General features: G+C 32.8%; 1 protein-coding gene across 2 annotated transcripts in view; it reads left to right on the top strand.

Moving 5' to 3' along the window:
• Rich (Guanine nucleotide exchange factor subunit Rich) overlaps positions 1-24,660 on the top strand; it is a 41,417-nt gene that overhangs the window by 12,409 nt on the left and 4,348 nt on the right. Inside the window, exons 9-24 of one of the 2 annotated variants that reach the window (XM_088228220.1) lie at positions 2,332-2,445; positions 3,058-3,354; positions 4,109-4,277; positions 5,216-5,407; positions 6,085-6,251; positions 8,193-8,267; positions 14,552-14,798; positions 15,377-15,486; positions 16,888-17,019; positions 18,954-19,049; positions 19,154-19,297; positions 19,449-19,563; positions 20,422-20,546; positions 21,312-21,478; positions 22,043-22,424; positions 23,530-23,855. In XM_088228220.1, the coding sequence (XP_088084346.1) occupies positions 2,332-2,445; positions 3,058-3,354; positions 4,109-4,277; positions 5,216-5,407; positions 6,085-6,251; positions 8,193-8,267; positions 14,552-14,798; positions 15,377-15,486; positions 16,888-17,019; positions 18,954-19,049; positions 19,154-19,297; positions 19,449-19,563; positions 20,422-20,546; positions 21,312-21,478; positions 22,043-22,424; positions 23,530-23,855 (2,858 nt within the window). Of the gene's footprint in view, positions 1-2,331; positions 2,446-3,057; positions 3,355-4,108; positions 4,278-5,215; positions 5,408-6,084; positions 6,252-8,192; positions 8,268-14,551; positions 14,799-15,376; positions 15,487-16,887; positions 17,020-18,953; positions 19,050-19,153; positions 19,298-19,448; positions 19,564-20,421; positions 20,547-21,311; positions 21,479-22,042; positions 22,425-23,526; positions 23,856-24,660 lie in introns of both variants that reach the window. The other variant, XM_088228219.1, reaches the window with a different exon arrangement.

Here is a 24,660-nt window from a genome sequence, read left to right as displayed (position 1 = left end):
AACATACTGCAATTCACCATAGTCGATTTTTATTTATTATAATGTAAATATCCAAGTTATTTACAAACAAAGCCAAGCACAGCTACAAAAGCATCCGATCGAACCGTTATGTTTATGTTGTCAAATAAAACAAAATGGCCACCAATTGGTTGCTAACCAACAAAGCAACATCGCTTGCGTTCTATGAAACATAGTGATACGGCTTCTCTATAGGTTCACGCATTATCACTCTGAGGTTGTACCCTTAGAGTATATACATATATCGAGGGATAATAAAACATTTTACCAATCCAATGCATGTTGCCGGTTATAGCGGACTCATTTTTTACAATATGTTCTAAATGAGAGAAAGGAAGATAAAAAAAATCTGTGGGTACGGCCCTCATTTTTTGTTTTGTAGTCGGTTTTAGAATTTTACGGTGCTCGTTTTTTAAGTACGCGGCCAGTATTGTTTCGAACTGTCAAACGCTCTGTCGGTATTTTGATGATTGTTTAACGTATTTAGTGCTAATTACATCAAAATTCATTATGCCGACTTGTGCCATGAAAGGATGTTCAAATAGATCTGGAAAAGGGAGAAAACGCTTCAGTTATCACAGGTATTCATCAAATATTATACATTTTCAAATTAATACGTTTTTTGGTAGTTTTTAACATAAATGCACCACTATTTTTGTACTATCATTTGAGCAATTATTATAGCATTTGTTTCTGTGGAATTCAAATACCTTATACATTGGATTTATGTGATTTAAATCATTTTTTTCAAACGTTTCAATCCAAATATATCTTAAAATGTTCAAAACATGCAAACTCGACGACCTTTTACCGAGTCAACCGACATCTAGAAATAATTATTTCTCTTTTTATACACTGAAAGAATATGAAATTGTCGTTTATTGAATGTAACTAAAAGAGATGACAATACATCTGTGCCAATTTTAAATTGTATTTTTATGACCACTTTTTAGGTGGCTCTTATAATTAAGAATGCCAGGGCTGTGCATTACTTTAAAATATTACGTATTCACTTAAATGTTATTTATTAGTGTAATAATTTTATCATTAAATTTATAAGCATAATATAGTAATTTAAGGTTTATTTTTTTGGATTCCCGATAGATGAAATAAGGCGAAATAAATGGATCCATAAGACAGGGCGGAACAATTGTCCCCTGAAAATAACAATTGGGTGTGTTCCAACCACTTTCTATCCATTAATTTGGAAAAAAAACAAATTATTTGGTATGTGTAATAAATGGTGCCCCATGTTTTCAAAAACCTAACTCGCCATGAGTAAATATACATTTATTTCATATTTATATGCCATTAAGTCGGAAAAATCAGTGTACGTGCATCAGAAGACGTATAAATGTAGAGGAAGCGAGATCTACATGCAAAGACAGAGTGATATGGTGTTCTATCCTTTCTGCCTACCTCTTCAGAGAAACGGCGTGATTTCTCCAAATCACCAAATTGGTTAATTTTCAAAATCAATAAATTTGCTTTATTGCAGTTTTACTTGTTTATTATATGTAAATGCATATTTGTTTATAAAATTAATTTATGTACCCAACAATGTCATTTATAATGTTTATTATTGCTTACTTTAATGCATTAAAAATGTTTTTAGTAAACTTGTTACTAAATTAAAATAAACATTTTTATTGTACTTCCTACTCCTCTATTGTACTCCCTACTCCCAACCAATCTCTGTAAAAAATCGTGCATTTGTGACAACCCTGTTTTATAAACATCTGGAAATGAAAAAAGTCTTCACTAAACAAACGACCACGCCTCCTTTTCAAAAATTCTTACAAACTTTGGAATAGTACGGACTCTAAGATATATATACTCTAAGGTTGTACCCTTTTTTTCTAAATAAGAACAAGAGAGCACAACTAAAAAAAAAAGAATTTTTTTTTTTTGTCAAAAACGTATTCTCCTTCATTATTTTTGTACACATTAGTCAATTCATTGCATCGCAAGCAGATTTGGCAGCTTTATTCCCTCGCTTGAATGCGACCAGAAGGGGTGTCGAAAATGCTCACTTTCGTTGACTTGACATTTTGGCTTGTGATCAAACAAAATAATATATTCAACGTAAAAACAAACACAATATCTTGTAGAGCAGAAAAGTTTCTTTCGAATCAATCCCTTTACTACAAATTTTGTTTTACTTTTGGCGCTCTTTTTAAATTTGAAAATAACCAACACAACTTATGTCAACACCTAATACATCAGTTTGCAAGTTGTGCAACATAGTTTTTGGTATACACAACTTATATTATTTGTTTATAATCTGATGATTGAATAATGTTATGTTTGTAGGAGTGGTGCACGGAAGGATACCAGCTATGGATGGTTCGAGAAAGTAAAGAAATTTGCACAAGTCTTATTCAGTTAGATTTTGTCAAAAGTGCTCTCACAGTCAACCCATGTATGGTAAGTCTTACTGTTTTACTGCTACATAATTTTTTTTCTTAGTTGCTTTCATATAATATTATTTCCAATTCCGCTGAAAGCATCAGAACCGAAAATTCCTTATTTTAAATCTACTCAACTTATAAAATATGGACAATATTTTGAGTTTGTCCAAATTTTTGTAGGCAAGAACTAATATATAATATGTATATTTTCAAAGATTTAGTGCACTTTATATGTTAGATTGTGTATATAAAATGGGTAAATCTGCCAAGTGCAATATTTGGTATATTTTTCTATGTGGGATGCCCCTTGACAATAATAAAAATTACTCCTTTTCTATTAAACATTATTATATTCTGTTTTAATGAGGAAAAATGTTATTTCGTTTTTATTTTAACTTATATTATAATAAAAAATACAGTTTTACCCGGAATATCTAAATTATATTAATCATGAAGTAGCTTGTAATTGGATAATTCAAGCATTTAATAAAAACCTAATTTAATGTATTTTGACCTTTTTTATGTAAAATGATTATGAAATCATAATTAAAAGTTAAATTTTTCTGGTGTTTAGTAAGTTTTATGAATTAGAACAGTTTTGTTATGGTTGTTATATATTGTCCAATAGAATCATCAAAGTCACCTATATTTACAAGCAGATGACCGATTGTATATGAATCTTGGAGACAATCTCACCAAAGGGTCTCGAGAATATGAATCCAGGGGTTCTGAGGATGTTCTCCACAGTAATGGCGGCAGTAAAGATGACCCCCTAGACACGTACGATGCCAAGTTGAGAAACGGTGGAGGAATGGGTTGTGAATCAGACATCGGTACATCGTTGAATAACAGCGTTGCAGATGGGAAGCAATGGATTGTTTTGCCCCTCCCCGCCACATACTCGGCTACAAATTGGCCAATTAGAGTAAGTATTTTTTGAAAAATATATATATTTTTATTTATGTAACACTTCTTTATTCATTCTTCAGTGATTTTTTGCAGTATACGTGATTATTTAGGTTATAAAATTCCTTTTATAAAATTATTTTAAGAATGCTGGTTTGATTTACGATTAAATAATATTTTTTTTTTATTTCCCAAGACGAATAATGTAGTGTTTTTTTTTTCATGGAATTATCATTATCTTACGTTTTCAGGTAAAAATTAAGGTCAAATAAACCAGTAGAAGAGTACCTTTTACATGTTAATTTGCGTTTAAAATGCTTAAAATGAAATATTATCAAATCAAGAGCAATAAATCACATTATAAAAACATGCATAGTTACAGAAGAATTTAAGTTTGTACTATTTTATATTAAAAGATTCAGTCTTGTGAAATTAATTAAAATAGTGTTAAGAATAAGAAATAATTCATCGTCCATCTTTCAAAAAGGCGTTGTCTTTTCTCAAATTTTTAAATTTATTAGACGACTTTTTAAGAATTTGTTTGGAAAATTTTCGCCTTTAAAAATAATCTTACTGTATTTTGCTGGCTTTTAAAAAAATATTTTAAGATAGTATGATGCCCATTTTATTCCATAAATATAACAAAATTTTTATTAAAATATTCAAAACTCAATTTTGACAAAAAACTAGATACGCCTTTTTGAAAGATGGACGACGAATTATTGTAAGTGAATACGATGTATATTATGTATTGTTGTTTTCTCCCTTTATAGTATAGTGCAATAGATGCGTCCGGACAGAACCTCAGTGTAGCCGGGCGGACTGGTATTGCTCACTACAATATGTTGTCCAGGAAGTGGAAGTTATTTGGAAATGAATCTCAAGAAAAAGACTTTGTTGTTACGGGAGGGATGCTCTGGTGGAGAGATTACATTGTTGTTGGTATGCATTTCTCTATTTTCTATACTGTTAAATGCTTTATCAACTTCAATTTTTCTTAACAAGACAGCTGGTATCTTAGTTTTTTCCCTTAAAAAAAAACCTGTTTCTTAGATTTCCTCTTTTATTTTTTTTAACCCTAAATTAAATATGTGTAATGAGGAAGTTTAGTGGTACAGGAAATTGAATGTAAAAAATGTTTTCTTACATACGCTAAAAACTAGAGCATTTAATTGTAGTCTGGTGTTTTTCAAAAACGTGCAAAAAAAATTAACAAAAATGAACTACTTTGAATCATGTCAAGTTTTTCCGAATCAACCAATGATAGAGTGTTGTGATAGATTTCCAGGAAGCCAACTCGCCAATCAGCAGAACTCACCGGCTATTTATGATGAAGTTACGGGCGGAAAACCTTAAAAAACCATAACGCTGATAATACGGTACATAAAAATAATTGAAAAAAATTAGCTTAGTTTGTTAGTGTATTAACATATGAAAAAAAAAATTCGAAACCACTGAACTTCCCTGTTACTGATTATTTAATAATATTTATTTGAACATTGTTGAAAATAAATTAACTAACGCCAACTTATTTTGAAACACAACATTGACCATTTAGGATTCAGTTGTTTTGGAGCTAATCTCTATCATAATTCAAAATGATATTTAAGGCAAGTCTAGATAAAAGTCCCTGTTCTAAATAACAGTATTTCGAGACACTTCTTATACTTTCTTGCAACATTTCCAAAATATAGTAAAATCCTTTTTCTGAATGCCATGGAGAGCCTTTTGCTTATCGATAGTTCCTGAATAATGGAGACGTTTGTGCATCTTGCAATCAACTGAATGTGCAGCATCCGTCTTCTTCACCATATTCAAACAGAAAGGATTTACTGTACCGAAAATATTTTTTAAGGCATATTTTTTACTACCATTTCCAGGTTGCTTTAGTATTTTAGAAGGAAACGATGAGCTCAGGTTGTATCCTAAAGACTGTAAATTAGACAATCGTTATGCTAAAATATATCCCGTCAATGCGCAAGTCTTACTGCTGGATATGTTGGAAGATCAGCTTATAGTGTTTGGAGCTGATGCACAGATATTTATTTATAACTTGAAGCAGATTGACACAGGTAATTTGATATCTTCTATAAATATTTTAAACTGTTACAAAATTATGTTTTATAAATCTACAATATTAAAAAAAATATTCAAATAATTTATATGAGTTCAATAACAATGATGACACTCATTAGTATCTAAAAAAATGACAGAATACAATGATGAAGGAAATACAATGAGGGGAAGTTACGCTTAGGAACTACTCATGGTTATGTATGCATTTGCTACGACTCGCTATAAAATATATGTGGAATCTTAGCACTTCGAAAAGTGGAGAAAACATATTTTAAAATTAAACATGCATAATAAAAAAAATACACATTTTACATAAAAAAACATAATAGGTTTATAATAAGTTATGAATATGCAATTAACCCTAGGTACACAATTTTTAAAGTGTAGTTAAAAAACTACAATATTGATAATGGTATTGATACATATCTGTTCAAAAATAAAAATATTTCTTTAAATCCCTCGTAGGTTAATTTGTATGAATTTTTAATGAAGTGCTAGATAAAGGTACCTTTCTTATTAAACTTATTTAACTGAAACTCATAATTCGATAGCCATAAAAAGATGAAAAAAACATATTCTTATTCAGAAAATTTCAGCCTGCATGTTTTCTATGGGCTATATTTTCAAAGCTTCAAAGTATAGCTATCCGTGATACAATGTATTTTATTTTTAGTTGGCAATGTAGAAATAGAGTGCATCCAAGGAGTGGACCTAGCTGGCCTGTGTGTACACCCCGCCTGTGTGGTCTCTGTTAGCCTATCTGATCTTCGCCACGAGACATCGCGCCAGTCCCAGCACTCTATTTTGAGGGACAATCCCGTGAAATCAGCTTATTCTATGGTAGGTCATAAACAGCCGATTCATATTTATATATTTCTTTGACAAACCAAATAAATGCGTGAACACCTTGATTTACAGAATAGATTTGTTTAATGTGTCCACATGAAAATGAGTTCTCATTATAACTACTTACTTATACAGTGTTATTTTTCTACTATAATATAGAACTTTATCACCACCAAAAAATAAAATAAACACCATAGAATTAAGAATAGTCCAAAAGGAGCGTAGAATCATATTTGAATACATGGGACTGTGTCCTAAAATCTTCCCACTTTGCCCCACTTTAGCCGCGTGCATTCGTGAAGTCGCCATGTAATGTTGCCAGATGGGAAAAATATAATCATAACAAATGTAAGGTAAAAAAAATCAATTTGTTAATTTCTCTAAAATTTTATTGTACATGCGGAAACAATGATTGACACAACAGAGAAAATTAGTAAATAGTCACTTAATAAGAGTAATTTAATTCATGAACTTTGAACTTAAAATATAAAACAAATTTTATTTTACATGAAACAGATATTTTTGTCATATTAAATAATATTTGATGTTTTAAAGATAATGTCGATCAAATATCCACCACGGCATTGTTTAATCCGAGGTCCATTTTTTATTAGTTTTCTCATTAGATGAGCAAAGTATGTTAAAAAAAATTACTATCCTGACAACACTAACAAAATTACCATTTTGTTTTTTTGACAATCTGACAAATGGAAAAATTATTCAATTTTTAAGTAATGCATTTGCAACCTACATATACATTTGCAACTTACACATGAAATGAGATCCAATCCTGTTTCTCTAAGATCCCAGCAGTATTTCTACACTTTAAAGCGACACAACACAGCATATTTTAATTCAAATTGGGAGTTGCGTACCGAGCGACGCCTACAAAGAAACTAATGGGTCAAATCGTAAAACTAGTCGTTTAAGAGTAGTTTAGTCGCCTTCTGTTTGATATGCGCATATGCGGTTTCTGGACTATTCTTAATTCTATGATAAACACAATGAAAAAAATGTAAAATCAATTTGGTTAAAAAAAGCATTTTAATTTTAATTATAATGTATAATCACAAACTTAAGTGCTTACAACTTTTTTAAAGGAATAACGCAAATATTAAAAAAAAAAAAATAATTGCTAGAAACAGCCCTTTTCTTTTTCTTCATCTACTGATGACATATTTCATAAATTTCATGTCTGAATTTTTCAGCTACATATCATTAATTTAGTAGAAACATAATTTTTAATAAGCAAATTTTGAAATAAAAAGAAAAGAACCTCAATAGATGGTTAAGGTTAAAATTTATAATTTATATTGGCGGCCTCCGTGGTGTAGTGGTCAAGACGCTTGACTCACACACGAAAGGTTCCGGGTTCGATTCCCGGTAAGAACACAAAAATTAAAATGTGTATTTTCTCAAGCCTGGGTGTTCTGTGATATAATTCACCACTGTAATTGGGCCTCCTGGCCTGTTGTGGTGCAAAAATAAATAAATAAAAATAAAAATAAATAAATAAAATAAAACAATTTATGTAGGTACTTTAAGAAGAATTATGTAGTTTCTTTTACTATGAATAAATTATTCATTTATTCATATTTTTTCTAAAAATAATGTGACCTCACTGGGGTTACCCGTGCCGAGGACACTTAACAATATACTTTTAAAAAATATTTTTACATTTGAGAAAGAAGACTAACCTAATAAACAAAGATAATTAACAAAATGTTCAGACAGTTTTAAACACTACATATATATATATGTTTATAATTAATTTATGTATATCTATATTATTTATATTACAAAACACACAATGAAAGAACAAAAACCTAACATAAGCTATACACTTGTGGAGCAGTTGATTCAATATTGGTATGGGCGAATGAGACCATCCATTTTACTTCTACCTAGCTCCACTATCCATTGTTTTTTTTTCAGATTATGAATGTTAGTGGAAGACTTCTACTGGTGCAGAGGGAAGAAGCAGAACAAGAAGACTGGGATACTAATCCAGTAAGTTTAATTTTCATTTATCTTTATTGATTATTTACATAATATTAATTTTAGGTACACTAGTAAAAATAACGCTGTCAAAATCATCAATTTAACACTGTCGTGGTATAATCTGCGCATTCTTGAAGAATAAAAGACACACTGTTTTTGAATGCTCGAAAATTTATTTTTGAATGTAAAATATTTTGCAGTTCTTCAAGTGTCACCATAAGACACAATAATTTATAAAATTAAAATATTTAGGAACTTGAAGAAAAGTAGGTAGGTACCTATTAATAATTTTTCTACCATTCTCCAACCAAAAGTAAAAAAAGTTTTGCTATGAAATTGAAGTTTATTCATAAACAATTTATAAATAATGTAATATAAATATTTACACATATAATGTATTGTATTTATGCATGCTGGTTCTAAAATGACACTGAAAATATTAACCCCCTTCCAAGATTGATATACCTATATGTATGATAATTAAATTTTCAACAACATGGCAAAAAGCTCCTAATCAAATATACTACAGGCTTTTGAGTTCTCTCTGTTTAAATAATATGCATATGCATGTACACAAATTCGGAACAGTGTTGAAAAATTACTGTGTCTTTTAAAGCTTTTATCCTTGTTAACATGTAGACTATTATTTATTGACATTGTTAGAAATTAAGAATAAAGGATAAACAGCCCCATTTTACTTTAAATCATTAATTTCCTAAGTTCAGTTTATCAATAAATTAATTTAATTAATGGTCGTGTTCCAAATGCGGTCTGAACCATTTCCTCAGAGGGAAAATGGGTTTGTAAACGATCGGTTCGTGAAGCAATTTGTGGAGTCTTGGCATGAAGTGTTTTTGTTCGTGGTGTGGCTTGTGGATGGGGATGTGATGGTGGGACTGGTGGAGCAGGGGTAGGGGTAGAGGCTTGTACAGCTCGTTGACGTGGAACAGAGGCTTGTGCACTAATGGGAGATGCAACAGAGGCTTGTGCACTAATGGGAGATGCATCAAAGGCTTGTGCATTAATGGGACGTGCGCCAAGGGCTTGTGTACCAAGGGCTTGTGTACCAAGGGCTTGTGCAGGAGAGGAAGAAGGGCCGGCAGCTTGTGATGGGGCTTTGGATGGATAGCGTGTCCAATCTTCTTCACGATGGCGTTGAATCCGTGATGTGGATCTGCTGTGTATTCTACAACTCGTATTGTACCATCAGGTTCCACAAGCGAGTATTCGCCTGAAATAAAATATCGCGATTAGTATCTTGATAGTAATGTTACCGGTTCCTAGATCTGTGTGTATCTGTGAAAATAAAGAAAAAAAAAACATGTTTTGCTCTCCTGACGTTAAATGACTATATACTTCAAATAAGTTTGTACGTTTGTGAGTTTGGATAGTGAAAAATTGTCGATGTAGTTTTAAAAAAAAGATGTAGTTTTGAAAAATTACCGTGGTGTGCATATGCATATTTTGATATTTCCTCATAAAAGACATATCAACCGAATTAAATATTGGAATGTGAAATTATATAGGTGCAAAGGTTTTCACAGTCACTGTTATCAATATGTTTCTTTTTTGGGTGATACCGTGTGCGTTGGATTTGTTCCGACGTTGCAGGAGCCATCTTCAGGGCAAACTGAGTGAGTCTCAGTTTCACTCAGTTTACCTTGAAGATGGCTCCTGCAATGGTAGCCAAAATGTTGGAACAAATCCAACGCACACGGTATCACCCAAAAAAGAAACGAATTGATCTGAAATTATGTTGTGAAATAAAATATTATGTATGCTGATAAATAAAACCCGTAGTTTATGATCTGTGTCTGAGAATTGAAGTTGTGTAATTATTCTTGACACACCTTTTACAAAATCACCATCCCTCTTTTCCCACTGTGCCTTGTGATCTCCAGTATGAGGATCATGAACTCCATAGTCAAATGCATACCTCGGGTAGGCCTGAAAACAAAATTAACATTATTCATTATTCTAATGAAGATATTTTAACTACGAAATTACACTGTGATATGTGGTGTGTTGTTTAATACAGGTTTTAAAATAAAGTGGATATAGAAGTATCCGAATAATGTTTATTATAAATAAGTTGCATAGTGAGTTTTTCCGGGTAATTATGCCGTGTGTCGTGTGCACTCACTTCTGATGTTTTGGCTCGCATTACAGTGTCCCATCATCTGGGTTGATGTTGACGTATAAAGGCATAATAACCCAGAATAACTCATTGTGCGTTTGAATGGCCTTGAAAATCTAAGTAATTTAATACATAAGGTTGTTTGACTTCATGAGGAATGAAAAATACGATAACGGAAGCAGCAACTTTCGTTAACAATGAGGAAGTTCAGTGGTTTTTAAAAAAAATATATATTTGTTAATAGACTATTAAAATACGACAAAAAAAATAAATTTAATGCTATATTATCGGCGCTATGATTTTTTAAAGTTTTGTGTTTTTGAAATAATTCCGCATGTGACGTCGGAGGTTCTCTTCCGCTTATTCTCAGTCAGTTCTGCCGATTGGTCCGTTGACGGTCAGTAAACCGGATATCTTTCACAGCTCTCTTATCATTGGTTGATAATTATGAACTTGTGACGTCGTTCAAAGTAGTTTGTTTTTATTAAAATAATTTTTATTATTTTATTCATACATTTTCAAGAAACTATGCAGTACAATTTAATGCTCTAGTTTTTTAAACTGAAGTACCTCATTGCTATCAAGAGGAGGCGATACGAGGAGGCGTACTTTAAAAGTTTAAAAATATGCCAATGCAGCAGAGAAAAAAGAAAAAATAAAGAAGCAATAACAAGTATAGCAAGTAATAATTTAAATTTGAAAAAGCAATATAAGGAGAAGATTTTAAACCAAGAGAAGTCGATAAAATTTCATTAAAGCGATTTTAGTAGTAATACAAATTTCAAAAGAGAAATTTGATTTTCGCTTAGGTCTTAGAGTCGTTTCTTGACAAGGTGGAAGTAAAATATCAATTTTCAATTTGGTTCTTCTCTGTGGTTTTACAATGATCAAGAAACACTGCGGTTGGACAGCAAAAGCTGTGCCCTATGCACCACTGGGTGTGGACCCAGATATGATGAACATTATATAATTATCTGCTATTGGTAGCGTCCATCTACTCCGAGCTGAAGGAATCTCTCAATCAGATATGAAAAAAATGTCTTTAACTCTGGTGGCTGTGATGTCACACTAGTCGACATGCGATACAAGACTTGATAAATCTTTCTTATTTTTTTAAATTATAAAGTTGTTTATTTTGTTATCTTCAAATTAACATCCTTCACACCAGATTTGGAAAGTAAAATTTATACAAATATGCTGCTTTTTAATACAAAAATATTTAACTTTGCTACCCGAAGAATGATGTCTGCAAATACAGCAATACATCTGTATGAGAGAGAGCACGAAGATAGACAACATATACATAACAAGGAAGACGGCGACACTGTTCTGTACCATATGCTTTCAAGACGTATTGAAAACGCCTACTTTGACGAAGCGCACGTTGGTCAATAAACAAAATAATAAAAGCTAAACCAAGAAATTTTATTTGTATTATTATCAACATCATTAACTATGGAGAAAAGCATTAATTTTATTTATTATTAGAAAAAAAGAGTGTCTTATATTGAATAATTCATAAAACAATTTTTTATATTTTTTTTTATCTTACCCAATGGTCTAGTCCGTTATCGTGTTTGTGTTCATCGTGGTCATGTTTCAGCAAATTGAGAGCTGGAACCAACTCCACGAATACTAGTAAAACTAGCGAAGCTGCCAAATATATCTGGAATCAAAATCAAGATGTTGCGATGAATCCTGTCACTGGTTATCACGAATTCCCAGATTTTAGTATAACTCGTCTTTTATTTTTATGATAAAAAAGTTTATTTTTAGATTTGACATGTGTTAAATAATTTCTTTGCGGGATCGGAAAAATTGCCTGTTATTCAAATGGCATTTGAATACAATTTTTTTTAGTAAAAAGGTCGACAAAAGTGAAGTCCTGCACCTTTTTAAAACAAAAAAAAAACACTGACTATATTATGTATATGAAAGTTGCACTTTTAAATTTTAATCACAGTTAAAAAAAATATTTAAAAAATAATTAAATCAATGTACCTTCATCTTGCAATACAAACTAAGCACTCTAGTTAATTGCAAGAACTGAACTGCCTTAGCTATTGTGAAAACATTATTTATATTATTACAATCAGGATGTTACGATTAGAAACCCAAATCTGTATAGCTATATACTTGTATTGCATGTTCTTCAAATGTTCCATTTAATTATAATAATGATAATTTTTACCAGTGTCCAAATGCATCATTATTTTCAAATCCTTTGCCTTAGGAAAGGCTCAAACAGGAAATATATTCAAGTGCATAAGGCTTATTAGAAGTGAAACTAAACATTGCATGCAGCATATATCCAATAGACCGTAACGTAGATAAACAATGTTGAATACATAACATCTGATCATTCAACTATTTAAATCCATACTTGACCTAGTTTTCATACCTATGTGAAGAATTTCTGTGTCCAGGCGGATGAAGAATACAGTTGTGTGTGTAATAAAACCAGAATCCTGGACGGGTTTTTTCAACTCGACGGCTGTTCTCGAGTAAAAATCCTGAATAAGAAAATCGAGTGGAGATAAGTCCGCCTAGTTGTTTAGTGGTTGGCGCGTTCCCCTACTTGAGGTCCTGGGTTCGACTCCGGCAGGATGGATGTAAATTTTGATTTTAAAGGTGGTTTGAACTGCAAAATTTCGTTTTTCTTGGATTGACACCTGAAGCGTAGGACTGATCACCTTACCTTCGTGTAACATATGATCGAAAAACTGTACATTTAATGCAGTGCCTTACTGCGATTGATGCGATAAATTTGTCCGCCTCGTGATCTAGTCAATGGTTAGCACGTTTGCCTACCATGCAAGAACTTTCCAATTCGATTTCTGACATAGTTATTATTGTTATTATATTTAGATAATTTATATAGCGCCATTTTTGCAAAAATCACCTCAAGGGCGCTGTATAGTAAATAAATATCCCAGTTCATGTTGCAGCTATAGAGCGCATGGAGACGGTTGGGATTCTAGTTCCTCGTTTACAATTATAATTTATTTCTAATTGAATCAGCATTATCTTCGTAACACTTCATTATAGATTATTCTTATGTATAACTTATTAGTTTTATACCACCCGTGGGTGGGAGGACTGCTCTTCTGAAACTGTAGTAGTGTTTTTGTAAAATAATAAAATTGTGTAACACTAATAACAAAGTTTTATTTTCGTAATAATTTATGATAGATTCAAATAACAGAAGGAAGCTAGATTACAGCACGTCTTGCAGCTACAGAGTGATACTATCCAACACTCAAACTTGGTCAAAAAATTGCAAAATTTGACTGGGTCACTTTACGCTGTATGCTCACAATATATTATATTTTAACAAAAAATTAAATTTATACAGAGTATACATTATTATGGTATTATTTTATGTTCATTTTCAAGTAACTTTATGGACCCCTAAGCTCACTGAGTAAATTAAACAAATAGAAATAAGCCGTATTATAATTTAACTAAATAAGATGAACATAAAACTGTTGTTGATTGTTGTGTAAAGCCTTGTTTTAACAAATGTGTATCTAAAATAAGCATTTGATTACTAATTTTTACCTAATTCATTGTTCCAAATATTCATTTTACAACTAATTTATCACCTAATTCTCGTTCCAAATATTATTTTGTTATAAAAAAAACGTTAATAAACGGCGGAGAAAAGGACTTATAAATACGTCGTTATAATAAGATTAACATTAATGTTTTTTTATGTGTGAGCGGATGAAAAGTACAGTTACATGTGTGAAATAAAACCTCTCTTCTCAATCCAATGAAGTACATATTATGTACTTCTGGATTACTTTCTTTCAGCACAAAGATGCTAAGGCTACCAGGTTTCAGACAGCTCCTTCGGGCAGCTTTTCTCGTTTGACAACGAGCAAATTTTCCGTGTATGTGGGCACCGCCAAGGAGACTTATGTCCTCAGATGCGGTGTGCGGTATGTGGTGGGTAAGCTGTGAAATAGAACCAGAATCCTGGATGAGTGTTTTCGACTCGATGGCTGTTCTCAGGGAAAAACCTCGTTCTTGGGTGAAGATTGTTTGTAAACGATGTGTGTCACCACCGGTAGGTTACCCATAACCACAGGGGGTGAAATTCAGTCTCTTAACAAACAATCAGACATACTCAAAATATTGTTGTTTATTTTAGAGCTACAAATGCCTGCCAGGCACCGTGCTGGCCTCGTGCGTGGAGTCCGTGTGGGCCGCGCGGCGCTGCACGCGCCAGCAGCCGCACCTCACGGCCGCCCTGTGGCTGTGGTGTGGCGCACTCGGCATGCGCGTGTGGCTCCCCCTCTTCCCTCCGCCCGCGCCGCCCTCCGCGCCGCCCCGCCACTCGCACACCTTCATGTCCAAGAGGATCATGCTGCCCTTCCACCTCAAGATATACCCGCTAGGTTTGTAGAGACCAGCTGCGATAATAACTTAAATTTAGGCTCAAGATATACCCGCTACGTTTTCTCTGGTGTTATGAGCATGTTCAAGTTGACTTTTGTTTTTTCTTTTCCAAAACTCTGTTTTTTTTGTAATTATTAATTTTATACACTAATATCATGTATTATAAAATATTATTTGCCTATATGTAAGTATTTGTAATTCTTTCAACATCGACTTTACCTTTGTGCATCCATTTTTTTTTCTTAAAGCTTTGTTTTACAATTTGTTTAAATTTTCTTGTTTTGATAAAAATTAATATGCTGCTACAGAAGTTTTTATGTGTGGTTCAATAATTAATTGAATTGAATAATTGATCATGAATCCTTATCAACAATCTTCTAATTCTTCTCAAAATTTAAATTTTGCCTTATTTTTCATTACCATCTTAGTATTTCAATGAAAAGTAAGTCCAGTTATGATAATAACCAAAATTTAGGCTCAAGATATACACGCAAGATATATAAATAAATTAATATAAAGCATTAAAAATTGACCAAATATAATTTTCAAAAAAATGTATGTTTTATTTTTATTCCAGCAATATTGTTTGAGGATGCAATACTTCTCGGAGCAGAAAATGACACATTGCTCTATACAACAGATTCTAATTCTGTGTTTTCTCTTCCATTTTGCATACTAAATCGCACTGTAAGTATTCATATAAAAATTATAAACATTCATATTTAGATTTAATTTCATTCTCCACGAATGACTAAAATTTAAAAATTAATTAAATAAAAATAAACACTAAACTTGTGTCTATCTTTGATCTAGTAGCTTATTGACAATTAATGGTTGAGAAAAAAAATAAATAGCCGTAATGATTTACATATTATTTGACCCTAATTTTTTTCTCGCCAACATTTCTCATGTAAGGATGTGTAGTTGTCAAATAATTTTTATTATATTTATGTATTTATTTATGTTACAATTATTGTAGATAGTATTACTTACAGGTTCAATAAATTAAGTTTAAAAAAATGTAACGTATTGCTTTTTGTCAAAATGAGCTGAATTTGTTGTTTTATCTTACTTTTTTCATTCAATCCATGTTGAGAAAAAACTTGACAATGAAGAAGGTTCAGTGGTTTATCAAAAAAAAAAAAAAAACATATTATATTATATTTTTATGTGTTGTATGATTATTTAAAGTTTTGTAATTTTAAAATTTCTCCGCCTGTGAAGTCACAAGTTCTCGTTGGTAAGTTCTGCTGACTGGTGAGTTGGCTTTCTGGAAACCGGAAATCTATCGCAACACTGTATTATTGATTGATTTGGAAGAACTTGTGATGTAGTTCATTTTTATGAATTTTTTCATTAATTTTTGAGAAACTTCGCGGTACAATTAAATGTTCTTATTTTTACCCCGTGTAAGATAACATTTTTTATATACAATTATACGTAGCACTGAACTTACTCATTATTATTATTATTATTATTAATAATAATAATAATACACTAGCAGCTATTAAGCTGATGCGTGAATATCAAGTGTACATGGTTATTAAACATTATAAATTGATGAGTGCATGTAGTTAACATTCATTGAACTAGCACCAATCACTTTCTAAGGAAGGCCATTCCATTTCTCCACAACTCTGTTTGTCAGTAAGTTCTTCCCGGGGTTGGATGAGAAGGAGGTAGTGTTGAGTTTCAATGAATGACCTCTGAGATGGCGGTTTTCATTCATAGTGAACATTGATTTCAACTTGGGTACATTATATTGCTCAGTTAAGATTTTGAACGTTTCAATCAAGCCACCACGCTGCCTCCGCTCTTCCAGTGAACTTAACGCGAGCTCCCTTAAGCGGTCCTCGTACGATTTATTTCTTAGAGAAACTACCATTTTAGTAGCTCTTCTCTGGACTATCCCCAACAACTCTGTCTTTTTTAAAATAGGGACTCCAGATTATTCCAGTTTTTTGTGCAACTGGCCCTTTATCGCATTGAGATTGTAAAATACATTGTATGCATTGTTTTTCTTAGGATTATTAGTAGCTTCATTTAAGGTGAATTTAAAACACATTTTTTTTTTTTTTACATTCCAAGAGTCAAGTTTACCTTCATCAAATACTGAGACAGTTACTCAGGAGGAATCTGGGTTACCATGCTTGGGAAATTGCCCGAAGTTGCTCAACTCTTCCCTACTTTCCACATTCACTAGAATTATTACTCCACGAGGTATGTATTATAATAATACATTATTGTAATCACATAGCAACACTGTTACACATTTGTTATTTAAACTCAAATACAGTAAAACCCCTGTTTTACATTTTTCAAGGGAGCAACAAAAAAAGTGTAAAACTGAGGTAAACTCTAAAGTGAGGATATTAAAAATGTATGGGAAAAATGAAATTACATAAAAATATAATTATTGTACTAGACCAGTGATTCCCAAAGTGGTCTATATCGACCCCCAGGAATCTATGACAACCTGCAAGGGGTCTATGTCAACGAAAAAAAAAATTAGGGGTCCATGAAATGAAAATGGGGGTCCACGATAGTGGATCTCAACATACACTGATAGTATTTCTGGCTGCAAAAAAACATACCCGTTACTTATCCTGTATTATGGAATATAGCGAGCATTTTTTTAATTTCCTTTCCATCGTCATACCTAGTGGAAAGGGGGTTCAGCGCTGTTACCAATCTTCTAACGAAAAAAAGACACAGACTGGACATTATTGGCCGAATAGATTTAAGATTAAACCTGACAAAATTGACGCCAAATGTTGATAATTTATTATTAAAGCATCAGGTTCATCCTTCCCACTAAAAACATTTACTTGTTGCTTAGTTTATTTTATGTTACGTTTATTTTATATAACAGATACAATATTTTATTTTGAATAGTTTTAGTTTAAATTCAATTAATAAATGTATAAAACTTAACATTTGTTTTAACTTCAAGTTTTTAACACTAAACTGCACTTCAGCTAGAAATTTACGAAAAATCAATATCAGGTAAGTAGGGGGTCTACCAAAAACCGAAAAACATGGCAAGGGGTCTACAACACAAAAAAGTTTGGGAACCTCTGTACTAGACTATACTAAATATACTGCAGAAAAATTGTAAGAACTGTCATAATTGGGTATTATTTATATTTACCAATTATTTACTTTGAAATATTTTGTATTTTTTCAAGCAATACTACAATGTGTTATTTTTTATTGAATTTAAAAAAAAACATGTTCAAATAATTTTATTCAGTTACTCAACCTTAAAAACACGAAAATGTTTCTTTTATTTATATGGTATCACTTTTTTTAGTATGGCACCACAAAACTTCAACTGTCATTTACATCGCGGCAACACTGTTTCACACTTTTATAATAACCGTTTAAACTATCTTCTTTTCATATTATGTTTATAACTTCAAATAATATTTCTATTGCCAAAGTTTTAAACTTTCTGCATTGTAATTTATTGATGTAAAGACTTTATTCTTCCTAAACATGCGTCACTTAAACAAAATGTTTAATTACACTGCACCTACTTTGAATTTAGTTAGAGACAATAATTTACACATTTTTATATTTACCTCGATTTTATTCTCCATTCACGCACTGCGCGGCATGTTTTTTGACAGATCGAATGAGTTTTTTTAAATTTCAATGTAAAACCGGGGTTTATGAAAAATGTAAACAACGTTCATTGGGGGGAATATTTGAATGAGAATGTATGGAAAAAATGGAACCTAAATATTTTGGTGTAAAAAGTGGGAAAACGTAAAATCAAGGAACGTAATAACAAGGTTTTACTGTAGTAACATTCTTCCAATGCTGGCGATGGTCACCATATGTATTTTTGCTGCGCATAATCCTTATGAAACTTAAAAAAATATTAAAATCGGATTTACAGTCTTACTTAAAGGCCACTAAACATTTATTTAGAGTGAGCATGTGCTTTTCGCAGCTAGCAAATAATCTGTAATAAAAGTGTTGAATACAGTACTCTTTCTACTAGCTTACAGTGAAGAGTATGAGTAATAATGCTACATCAAAATAATATTTACATATATGTAATCTGCTGAGCTATAAATGGACCATCCCTTTTAAATTTTTTTTTATGTTCTAGAATTTTATTAAAATCCATCAATATTTTGTCAAAGGTTTTAGAAGAGGAGGCAACAAGTAAAGAACCAATACCTGACGCTCAACTACCCAGCGTTATTGAGTTTATTCAAGAGTTTCCCGTTTACCTTCAGGTTAGTTCGTTTTCTTTAATTAATCTCTCATTGTCTTCTGGATAAATTTATTGTTATGACTAATATTCATTAAAATATTTAAAGCTTTAATTGTATTATTTTAGACGATAGTACAATGTGCTCGAAAAACAGAAATAGCTCTCTGGACTTACTTGTTCTCTGCCGCTGGGAAGCCAAAAGAATTATTTCAAATGTGCCTGAGCAGAAAAATGTTGGATACAGCTGCGTCCTATCTCATTATTTTACAGGTAAATAGGAGCCTAAAAATTTTTTTCTCAATGGTTTTTTGAAATAAAATTATTTTTCTTAAAAGTCTTTTAAAATTGCAATTGCCATCAAATTAGTTTAAACATGATTATTTGTTAAAATACCTCAATGTCTTTTTTAAAATGTGAACAGAATTTGGAGAGTTCATCGGTCAGTCGACAGTTGGCAACTGTTTTACTGGATACTGCTCTTCAGAGTTCTCGGTGGGACCTCGCCAGAGATCTTGTTAGATTTTTAAGGGCAATCGGTGAGTATTATGTGTTTTTTGTATACTGGCAAAACCCTCTAAATCACTGTTTCCCAGCATTTTGAAAATAGGAGAAAAATTTTGCAGACTGGTAAACGCAGGTATAAAAACTTTCATTTATGTAGCATTTTGTTTATTGGTTTTTAATATTATATTATAACAGGCATAAAAATAACAAATGTCATTTTTTTTAGTACAGGAATTGTAATACGGGCGACAGGTATTTCTGCGCCCAGCAGAAAATCTCAACGGATCAGTACCCGGCGGTAGGGAAATGCTGCTCTAAATGACAACATTTAGATAACAAGTTATAAATGCAGTTATATGCGATTTTTATAGCTTTATCAACTGTGGCCTTATTCAGAAACTAATTTGTTTTGTAAATTCATTCATATCGTATGAGAGGAAATGAGGGCAAAATACGATTTCGATTGCGTTAGAGTGAGATGTATATGTGACGAACGAACGAACTTACGAACTTACGAAATGAAATTGTGACAGAATAAGCCTGCTGATAAAATCCTTTAAATCCGCTGAGGTTTAGTTTCAAAGTTGTCATGAATAAACACATACAACTTTCATTTACTGATATTAATTTTAAAAATCTTATCCATTGAAACAATTTAATGAAACTAAGATGGTTACATAAGTATTTATCAAGTCCAAAATATTTTGAAAAAACTGTTGATTAAAAAATTCAAAGTGATTTTTCTCTCATTTAGAGGGTTTTGCCAGTATACGGACGATATTGTCGATGTTGTATTACAATTTGCTATCAGAAAAATTTATTGACGAAAAAATAGAATAGAAGTTTAATCCAAATTCATTGAATTTTTGGTAAAATGTGTCTGATTTTAGATCCAAACGATGTGGAATCACCCCGAACATCAGTCATTATGAGTTCCAAATTCTCCATCAACCCACAAACTGCGCCTGTCAGTCCTAATGCAGAAGACTTGTCTGTTATCTTGGGCAGTATGCAGGTTAGTTTAAAACATTAATTTACTTAATGTTAGTAAATATTAGTATTTAACCGCTGACTGACTTTTTATATCTACTGGTTTCGAGACCCACCCGTCTCTTCGTCAGGACACTCACTACACCAACATGCAAATACTATAAAATACAATTTCACCTTTACCATCACCGTCATGAAAAATACATAAATTAAATGCAGAGTTAAAGGGGATTCAAATACTACAATGTCCTAACATGCACAAAAGTTAGGTTCATAATATTAAGCGATATGTTGCAGAATGTGCGGGGGGGGGGTTAGGAAGAGGAGGGGTTAAGAGGTTGAACGTTACACAATTTGTTTATCTTTAAATAAAAAAGTGGCCTATATTTTCTTCCCATATTCTATCTTTCTGCTGCTGATAAGCCTCTAAAATAGATTCTCTTAAAAAAAATCGTCACGTCAAATGCAAAATGCATAGCAAAAATTATTTATGAGTCAAAGATGCTAAGATTTTATTGCAAAATAGATATTAGTGGTGTCCCATCCTTTCTGCTGTCCCTTCAGGGAAATCACTTGATGATAGTAAATATTATTTTTTGAAGTACGTAGTACATAATAGTAACTACTTTTACCCACAAATATTATATAAAATCTTGTTAATCCATCTAGAGTTTTATTGAAACTTTATAAGGTTTATTTTTAGTATGTACGTCCTTTGGATGGACATAATTATATTATGTACTAAAAATATTTGAATTTTAGTGAAAATCATATGTTTGTGTTTACTAAGGTGAGTCGGGGTCGTAGTTTCAGTACTACGGTAACACCGCGGGTGACTGTCGAGAACTCCAAGCACAGTGTCAGTGAGATGGTGACCACAACACAAACCAACATGAGTGCCGCCAACCAGTCTGTCAATAGGAGGAAGAAGTCTGTCCCTACAGGACGCACTGACAAGTACGTTATTGTCACATCTGTGGATTTTTTTGCTGCGGTATTTTAACACGAGGGATTGAGAACTCTCTTTCAACATGTTTGCGGACACTATTTTCTCATAGGATCCACTCATATGGACACGTATGAGGGTATTATTTGCAAACACAGCTCATTCCAATATACATATATACCATAACTTTCTTCTTTTTTGGAATATTTAATTTCCGATTGGACCGTAGTTAGATGGTTTGAAGTAAGTCTTATATGACTAACATAATGGGATACGTTTGTTGCTGACTGTTTTCTATAAAGACACAATATCTTCTTCTATCATATAATTACTTCAGTTTCACATAGGCTGTGTATTTATTTATTTGTTTAAACGCCTTGTAGGCTTTTACATGTTTTACATACATTTATATATAAAAAACAGACATATATTTTACACAAAAGTAGCAAAAAATTGAAAATGAAGTAATAAGAAAAAGATAATAAAAATATATAAAAACTAATCTTACATATAGTACATACATGCATATATTTCAGTAGAGAGAGATTTTATAACTACATAATTTCTTTCCTCAGAGAATCTTGTTCGGGAACTGCGGAAGAATTCTTCATAGACGTCATGCTGCAGCGCCACGCCCGTCGACTGCTCGCCAGCGGCAAGATGTGGCAGCTAGGTCACTTTGCTTCCCGCCTCGACTTCCATCTGGTGGCATGGCTCGCCACAGAGAGGGAGAGGGCTGCCCGCGTCGACAACGCGGTCAGCTGCCTCAAGCAACTTCACGACGACTTCAACTGGCCGTATCCGGTGCTGCAACAGCCGCTGTCCCAGCTCTCGCATAGGAAGGGCAGCAACGCTACAGTTCCCTCCACCCCCTCTCCCACGGAGCACGCCAGCTATGGGGGAGACAGTGGATATGTGTCTCTGGCAATGGGCACTGGACTGCACCATGACATGCAGGTTTGTCTATACTATGCACAACATTCCTCGATCCTTTAAGCTATGGTTTCCTTAGAAAGTAGTGCGTACAAACAGTTTGGGAATGTTTTTTCTCGTGTAGCGGTGAACATTTTTGTGTCTGATAATGAATGCTAATGTTATTTGGACTATTTAAAATGATGAAATTTTGTAAGGGAATCATGAACATTGTGAAATTTACATTAAACCTTGAAATGCACACCGTTTAGCATAATTAAAACATCTGATTACGGCACTGCTTTCTTAGGAAACCATAGCTTTGGCCAATAAATTTACCTGTGGTGTAGATATTTTTTAAACAACAATTACTATTCAAATTAAATCATTCTCAAAAATACGTTTTTTAAAGATTAATTTAATTAAGTATAAAACATTATTTTTATTGCAATGATTTCTCTGTTTTTAATGTTTGTACAGCATAAAATAATATAATTTTGATGGTCCCTATGTGTACCATCGAAACTGCATATTGCGAGGTTTTGCCAAACCAAAGGTTGATAATTTTTAAAGAAGCTATCGGAAACTGTAGAATTGCCAAACATGTGTATATTGAAATACAATATACAATATACGCCATCGCCATTCCCTTTCCGCACCTAATGGTCCATAGGGCACTGCATTGTTACACCAATCGCAGTCTATCTTAATCATTTTTGTTACACAAAGGTAAGATGATCAGTCTAACGCTTCAGGTACCAGTCCAGGGACTATGAAATATTCTACTATAAAAAAACCTTTTTAAATAAGTATTTCATGTCAACCACATCGGAAATCAAACCTGGGACCTCTTGCATGGTACGCAATCGCGCTACATACGAGGCCGATCGAATGGACACATGTTTGATAATTCTACAGCATAAGATAACTTATTAAAAAAATATCAAGCTTTGTTTATGCTCTCTTGTAAACCTCGCAAAATGCAAATTTGATAGCATATGTAGGAACTATCGATGTATACTCTCTATAAATTTTATTTTATGTTTAAACATAATATATTATGTAGTTTTAGGAGTACATTTTTTTTATGTCTCCTTTTGAATGCCATTATATTCATGAAAAAAAATATTGATGGATTCCTCTATAGCAGGACAGGGCGATGAGCGTGGTGAGCGCAGCGGAGGCGGCGAGCGCGTGGGGCCCGGCGGAGCGCGCATACGCGGCGCTTATGGACCGCTTGTCGCAGCAGCCGGGCGAGGCGAGCGCGCGCTCCGAGGTGCGGCTGCGCTACCTGCTGCAGCTGCTGACGGAGGCCGGCTGCCTGGAGTGGGCCGTGCTGGCTGCCTTTGTGCTGCGCGACGCCATGGCCGTCCTGCGAACTACGGGCGCCGCGCGCTCCCACGACGTGTCCGCGGGGGCCGTCGCGCGACTCATCACGGCCTTTCAGGATCTGCAAGTCTGGATTGAATCCGAGTGGTATGTATGCTCTTTGAATATCTGTATTGGATTAATCTTGACAACAACGACAGAGCATATTAAAGCGCGCGGTAACCAGAATTCAAACTTCAATTTCTCGGGATATAATATTCAAATCAGAATGATTTTTGGCCTAAAACGTGGCTCAATATTCATACTATTGACACCTGTCTGTAAAATCTTGAAGGAACCAATTCTCTTTTTAGTGAAATGAATAAATGGGACTGTGGTAATCTTTACGATCGACTGGGAGATCATGATTGACATGCTTATATTGTTTATTTTATTTGATATTTCATAGTTTTCTTATCTTGAGTGAATAATTTATTATAAAAAAGCTTAAGTATTCATTATGTATAGCGGTAATAAATTCATGGTCATTTTAAAAATACGTTTTTAAACTCATAAATAAAATATGTTAATTTAGTGCCGCGCAGCGGGAATGACATGAAATATTTTGAACATGGAGAATAGATTAAAGTAATGAAAAAAAACATTTAAACATAAGAAAAAATATCTTCTTCTTCCTCTTCGTTTAGATCTGTCGATCTGTTGGTGCACTGTGCATCGAAAAATTCCCTTAGAAACGTAAAAAATATCAATGTCCTAAGTAGTGTTGTTCAACATAGAGGGCGCTATATTAACTAAGTATTGAGTTAGGTTATGATTTTTTATGCCTACATAAAATAGTCACCGAATTTCAACAGTAGGTAAATCATTAAAATGTGAGTTTACTAATTAAGTTAAAAACAAATAACCATCACCCACAGGGGTGTGTTTTACTGATTAAGATTTTTAAGCATAA

This window comes from Micrasema longulum, unplaced genomic scaffold, assembly GCF_059751315.1.
Source record: "Micrasema longulum isolate JH-2025_06_02 unplaced genomic scaffold, ASM5975131v1 h1tg000570l, whole genome shotgun sequence".
Taxonomy (NCBI): Eukaryota; Metazoa; Arthropoda; class Insecta; order Trichoptera; family Brachycentridae; genus Micrasema; species Micrasema longulum.
The sequence above is the reverse complement of the archived record's forward strand: the minus strand, read 5'-3'. Positions and strand labels throughout refer to the sequence as shown.